Below are 6,813 nucleotides of genomic sequence, written 5' to 3'. Positions count from 1 at the left end.
GACGGACATCCATGAATATTAGACAACCGTTCATTCACAAAAGACTCCAACGTGGTCGCATTTGACTGATTGCTATATCCTTCAATACAAAAATTCGATATAAAATTTCGGTGTCCGTAGCATTACTCATCATATCATTATCATATACCAAGATCTACAATTGATCTAATTCATCTTTGACAGTTGAGACCATCCCTATCTTTGATTGGCGCCAATGCCATTCACACTTCATAGAACTTTTTTCAGGCACTTAGTATAGAGATGAGAAGACACTAGATTCGACTCACCTTTGGTCAATCCCAGCCGATCAAAAAAGCGACACGGCGTGGAAATGAAATGAAAGATCTGCTTCGATACAACTTCGAACATGTTCCACGTTAAGTGTTTACCAATCACCCCAAAAATTCAATCCATCATGTGATGCCATCTAACCTATTAACCCCAAAATCCAATACACAGAGATTCATGCACCACCGTCGAAACTGTATTTAGCATAAAGATTTCAAGATGTTCATCCCTTGTCAAGACATGAGTTGACAGCGGGATATCTGGCAAGAAGTAAGGCCCAATCAATTGAAAAATCCCGAATGTGTCAAAATGTTAAATATCATGCGAGGGAATATGGAATATCATATGCAGCTAAAACTTTAGTAATCACAATTTTTTCATGTGATCAGAAAGAAAATTACCCGTACTGCAAACAGAAATCAAAAGTATTGCCACCAAAAAAAAAAAAAAACCAAGAGTACCCTACACCCATTGCCCTTTGCCAATCAGCAAAGTAAAGTCAGAATTCCATTTTACATAATAGAAAACAGAAACCCCAAAGTTGGAGTGTCATCCGTGAATCAACTATTTTCAAGCTCTTGCAGTTACTCTCTGCCTTCACATTTCCCCTTTAGTGCCCAAAAGAGCTTGATAGTTTGACTCTATGACTAGCCACGCCAAGCAGAATTGATAAAAATGTATACAAGCTCAGACATGAAATATAATGACCCCATTTGTTATGCACTTCGGATCATATGATTACAGCTTCTGCACGTAAAATCATCCCTTTCCCTGAAAATAGAGTAAAAGAGTTAAAATTACGACTCTTCCAAAATTGACACATTCAAACACAGGTTGCAAGGTGAAGAGCAGACAAATTGGTAAACAAAAGGACTTTAGAAAGAACTGAAGAATGTATTATTCTGCTCTGAATGGGCAAGTTCTGTAAGAATAATAACCATAACATAATTTAGCATCTTCAGATGCCAATCATTTGTTTTAGGGGCACTGCTTTGGTGTATAATAAGCAACCCAACTAACTAACCAATTCTTGGAACATCGATTGTCACAAAAACAAATTGCAGCAGAACGAAATAAACCCAATGCTCAGGCGACAGAAACTTATGTTTCCAAAATTGATCGACACCTATAACTATTAAGTTAACGTCTTGGATCATTGTTTAGGGTGATAATCGTTCACGTAAATCTCCAAAGGAAATACCCAGAGATATGACTTTCAACTTTTAATTGTGAATCTTTGAACAAGTTACTAGTTCCTAGTATGGTTACATAAAATCTGAACAGTATGTTCAGCATCCAACCTGATTAAACAGGCCATTACTGTGAACAAAGTTCAATTTACAAGTTATATAGCAAATAAGATCTTTGTTACCTTATGAGGTGGAGTTCCTGGTCTCAACATGTTGTTGCCAAATCCAATTTTCCCTTTCTTCTCAGAAGCTTTAAGGATCTGAAACGAACACGTTAATGTATCATCCACACTCATCATGGCACCGGCATTATCAAATTCACCACAATAGTTTGGTGCAGAGAATATGGTGACCAGCTGCCGTTTTGCAAAGAACTCATAACCATCTTCCACAACCTGATGAATCATGACCATGTAAGAACCATAATGGAGAGACTTTAGGTCAACAATCAGCAAATGCAGAGATGTAGTTGCTTGCATAGGGGGAGAGAGAAAAAGATGGTTATGATGAGATGATGATAAGAGTAATAACATGTGAAATTAATGTTAACTAATAATAGGATTCAGATAACATAAGTCCACTTTCCATGCAAGAAAACATGCACCATAATTGGAAAAGAAGACTCCAGTTACATTACCTGATGAGCTCGACAGACAAGATCAAGGTCGTGCTTCTCAAGAAATTCACCAACTTTGTCAGCGCCGAATGTGTATGACACACCCCTGTCATTCTCTCCCCAGCCCTCAATATCTTTATCAGGATCAGCCCACAAGAGATCACAGAGAAGGCCCTGATCCGGCACATCAACAGGGCGAGCAATATTCCTGATCTGATCTAAGTTTTTCAAATCAGGAGATAACCCACCATGCATGCAAAGGATCTTTTCATCTATGAGAGCAGCAACAGGCAAACAATTAAAGCACTCGGTAAATGTCTTCCACACACGAACATTAAACCTCCTCTTGCACTCATCATAGAAACCGTATATTCGGTTGATAGAAGCACATTCATGATTGCCCCTAAGAAGAAAGAAGTTCTCCTTATACTTGATCTTGTATGCCAGAAGCAGGCATATAGTCTCTATGCTCTGCTTACCACGATCAACGTAGTCCCCTAAAAATAAATAATTTGCTGCAGGTGGATACCCACCATACTCAAACAATCGTAGAAGATCACCAAATTGACCATGGACATCTCCTGCCAAATAAATTGCAAACCTTATCATTCACGGAAGTAGATGGAAGTTCGAGAAAGCCAATGGAAACAATATTCTCATAAAGTTACATGTGTGCACATATCACATTCTCTTTAAAAATAAGAAAGAGAGAGAAAGAATCACTCTCCCAAAAAAAAAAAAAAATCTCCATTTATGGCCCACAAACAAATGTGAGACATAAATTTTCACACAATTCTGGGCCAAGGGAACAAAATTTGTAGCATAGTCATTGTCTTTAAATGTCCTCCACAGGCCCTGTCAGAAATATATCATATAAAAGGAGCATGTCCATCTTGCAAAGAAAACTGTTTTCATTATTACGCTGATCATATTCTTGGAAATCAGGTTCATTCTTTATCATGCACATAACATAAGTAGAAATTCCATAGTTGTCAATAAGAAAATGGACAAGGAAAACCATTCATTCCAGTGCCAACCTCAATTAGTTTGCGATTAATGCTTATTTTCCATATCTATGGCCACCTCTACTGTCAATGTAATAATAGAACTTAATACTCATCAAACAATTCCTTGTTTAATTTCTTCTTTAAATGTTCACAAGTCTTTCTCTTCCCCCTTTAGTATCATTCAATTTAATCTCTCTCTACTTATCATATGTTCTCCCAATTTTCCTATTAAAGTTTAGCTTCAAACAAACAAGCCAAGCCAAGCTCCTTATCGAACCATGATTTGCAGAAAACAAGTCTGTTCATACATAGCTCAAATATGCACTGTTAGTAATAGATGCTCCCAGTAAAGGGTAAAAAGCTTCTTCCTTAATTTCTGAGACACTTTGTCTTTTATGTTTCAATTGTCGCTTACTTTTATTTACTTCTTCCCTTCTATGTATTACTTTAATGCAGCAATACTGTAATATTATCTATGTACTAGGCTTACATCCTTTTAAGTGTTTCCAGTTCAGTTATTTACTGTTAGAAAAGAAACGAATTCAAGGCACCATCCTAGCACAATGTAGTTCAAGCAGAGGAAATAAATTTTCAGAAAGAGGTTTAAGATTTGAGAAATGCTAGCCTTACAAAGATGCATACAAAGAGGGGCATACAAAGACAAATCATACCCTTAATCTTCATGATTATCTTTCTCTCTCTCTCTTTTTCCCTTCTTTCAAGGGTAGGATTTATCTTTGTATGCCCCTCTTTGTATGCATCTTTGTAAGGCTAGCATTCCTCTTAAGATTTTCCCCATAAAACAAGGGATGGATTCACCCATTTGTATACATGCTGTGGAGAAAGGGGCCACAGAATGGATGACATTGTCCTAATTCTTCTGTGTGTAAGTGCACGACTGCACGTGGTGCATGTTAAGAGACAAAAGTTGAATATCAAGGCATAGGGGATTATTTTCCTAAACAAGCGTGAATCAGGCAAACAGATATCATATATAGAACTTTGATGGTAAATCTCAGAACAAAATGCATTAATAGGAACCCCATTTGCCAAAATTTAATCAACAATGGGATTGCAAGCCAAACATACCTGGTAATGGGTACTAAAATAAAAAACGTCATTACAAGAGACTGTACAAATGATGCATGAGTAAAATGTTAAACAATGGACACAATACCTAAATTATAATCAACGATGTACATCAGCCGTCCTACATAACCCACATGTTGAAATTTTAAGATTTTTTAACATATGCACTCAAAAAACTCAAGCCAATTCTTGTACCAATCAAACCAATTCAATCATCGTCTCTTTTCAAAGCATACTTAATATCACTTCATTTCAATAATCGGCTTTAAAAAACTAAAAAAGGGTTTTTACTTTTAGCATTCTATGCACCAGTTTTATATCTCGGGATTCTTTAATTTGCTCTTTGCAATTCGAACCTAATCAGCTCAACCAATCTTATTAACACAGGAAATTTCTCAAAAGCAAACACCTGCTAGATCAGGTCACCACATCAACTCTAACATAACCCCACAAAATATAATTAATAAATTAATAGGTATATTTACATGCTGCAATTTCCTGTGAAATTCAAATGCATAGATTTCCAAAAATAAATAAAAAATAAAAAAATATATACAAGAAAAACTGAAAAAACACCATTAAACCAAAAACACTAACTAGTCAAACCGCATAAAAAAATAATGACTTAATTAAACAAAAAAGTATTTTTCAATTTTACCACAAATCTTTATAGGAGCTTCGAGTTCAAGCAGATTAGGTTGGCTAAGGAAGATCTCCTTGGAGGCGACACAAAGCTGCCTTATTTCAGCTTCTGTAAGCTGCACCTGCTTCGTTGTCCTCCCATTCTTCGCATCAAGGAGACGTCGTATTATATCGTCAAGCACACTCTCATCCATCAAGAAACACAAACAATCACACAGTACTCAAAACCCTAAAATTTCAACTTTACAAAAAATAGATCAGCTTCTAACGGTTACAAGATTATCTCGTATCGGATTTAACAGAATCCGGTAACGGAACAAGGAGTGGGCGGTAGTTTAGTGAGAGAATCACTGGCGCCTGGCGGCCATTTCCCGCTCGGTGGAATTGACGGGGTTAAAAGAGGAGGATAGATAATGAGGTACTACTTGCTGTTATGTGGGGTTGGGTGGGGACGTATATAGAGAGAGAGCCCTAGCAAATGTGTTTTGAGAACCCTATCTGCAAAATTAGGGAAGCATGCACATTGCACGTGCGTCTCCGCGGGCTCTCGCCACTATGGCCAACTCGTGTGTTGCCTACTGTTCCAAATGATGCCGTCATCATTGTATTCTTTTGATTAGATTTTTTCTTTTTCTTTTCTTTTTTTTTTACTTTTAAAGTGGATCAATCATCAATGTAAATTATTTATTATAATTCTTGGTTTCTTTTTATTGTGGACACTTGGATCAATCCAACGGTTACATTAATTTGTAACTACATAGAAGTATTATAAAATTATGATGATAAAACAACAAAAAATAAATATTATAAAATAAAGTAGTTGATACCCCGTGAGGTCATGATATTATCTTTTAGTGATGTGGCATCACATAATTACAGTGTTAATTAAAGTTTTAGATCTTAAAAAGGTAATAAATACACTGAAGAAAATAATTTGTTGTAGCTTATTGGATCGTGTCGATTAAAATTTAGCAAAGTAATTAACAATGGAATTGTAATATCATGGTTAATTATACTAATTAGACAATAATAATATTAGCTCAATCAACCTCCTAATTTTGAAATATAATATTAAGTTTGGATAAAACTCATCCTAAAATACTAGCTCAATCAACCGACAGTTTTGCTGGCCACTTTTCGTGTGGACAATATTAAGAAACGACTGCCATGTATCAAGGCAAAGCATTAGAGCCAGATCTTGTATTAAGAAAAAAGTGGCGTGACTTGGGGGCATTAAACCCAATCAATTTACACCATGTTTAACTTTAATTAATCAAAATCACACGTTATCATTTTAATTCTGCCACGGTCACGTGTCCTAAAATAAATCAATAATTGAATTCTCATGGCGGTGTCAAAAAATCTGGTTAGAAGTCATCATTGATTACATCATATACTTGACTATACTGAACATCTAATTGAAACTATTATTATTGCATCGTTCATAGATAATTGGGATGTAACATCATGCAACTAATTGTTATTTTTCATATCAATATATAAGCTTTTTCTATTAATTATTTTTATAAAATGATTGTAAAACCAAAACCCGATATAACCCTAGGAAATATTATTTTATACGGAAGATTCCTATAATAAATAATTAAAAATTATATTATTAACTTAACCATTAGCCCTGTAGCCAGATAACAAGACTTTATTCATCTAAATAGGGTTACTTAGAAGTTTTGTGTTTAAGTATATTAGGTTTGTAAGATATTCTATAAACCCCGAAGATTAATTGAGGTATTGGACTATTTTATTCTCAGTCCAATGTTTGATGGCTTCCAATTGATTGAATTAGTAATCACAAATTCAAAATTTAATCATAATACAAGATTGAAGTAAAAAACTCCTAAATCAATTACTCCAGTTATATTAAATTTAAAAATTAATGTTTCTGATTATTCTAACGTAAATAAATATTTTTTTCATTTTATTTAAAACATCATTGTCTAAATTTAATTGTAAATAAAAAGGT

General features: G+C 34.9%; 1 protein-coding gene across 1 annotated transcript; it reads right to left on the bottom strand.

The window, feature by feature from the left end:
* Positions 1 to 634: 634 nt before the first annotated feature.
* LOC116107475 (serine/threonine-protein phosphatase PP1) lies at positions 635 to 5,294 on the bottom strand. The gene is made up of 4 exons (XM_031393738.1): positions 4,849 to 5,294; positions 2,116 to 2,675; positions 1,661 to 1,873; positions 635 to 1,059 (listed from the first exon to the last, which is right to left on the bottom strand). Exons 1-4 carry the CDS (start codon positions 5,024 to 5,026, stop codon positions 1,048 to 1,050), a joined length of 963 nt encoding a protein of 320 aa, XP_031249598.1. The 5' UTR covers positions 5,027 to 5,294; the 3' UTR covers positions 635 to 1,047.
* Between the last annotated feature and the right edge of the window lie 1,519 nt (positions 5,295 to 6,813).

Source organism: Pistacia vera, unplaced genomic scaffold (assembly GCF_008641045.1).
Source record: "Pistacia vera cultivar Batoury unplaced genomic scaffold, PisVer_v2 Contig539, whole genome shotgun sequence".
Classification (NCBI taxonomy): Eukaryota; Viridiplantae; Streptophyta; class Magnoliopsida; order Sapindales; family Anacardiaceae; genus Pistacia; species Pistacia vera.
This window is presented reverse-complemented; position numbering and strand designations above follow the sequence as displayed.

Coding starts and splice junctions, on each gene's coding strand:
- LOC116107475 (XM_031393738.1), bottom strand. CDS start 5,026: ATGGATGAGAGTGTGCTTGACGATATAATACGACGTCTCCTTGATGCG. Junction 2,676..4,848: donor AGCTCCTATAAAGATTTGTG/GTAAAATTGAAA, acceptor TTTATTTGGCAG/GAGATGTCCATGGTCAATTT. Junction 1,874..2,115: donor TTGTCTGTCGAGCTCATCAG/GTAATGTAACTG, acceptor ATGATTCATCAG/GTTGTGGAAGATGGTTATGA.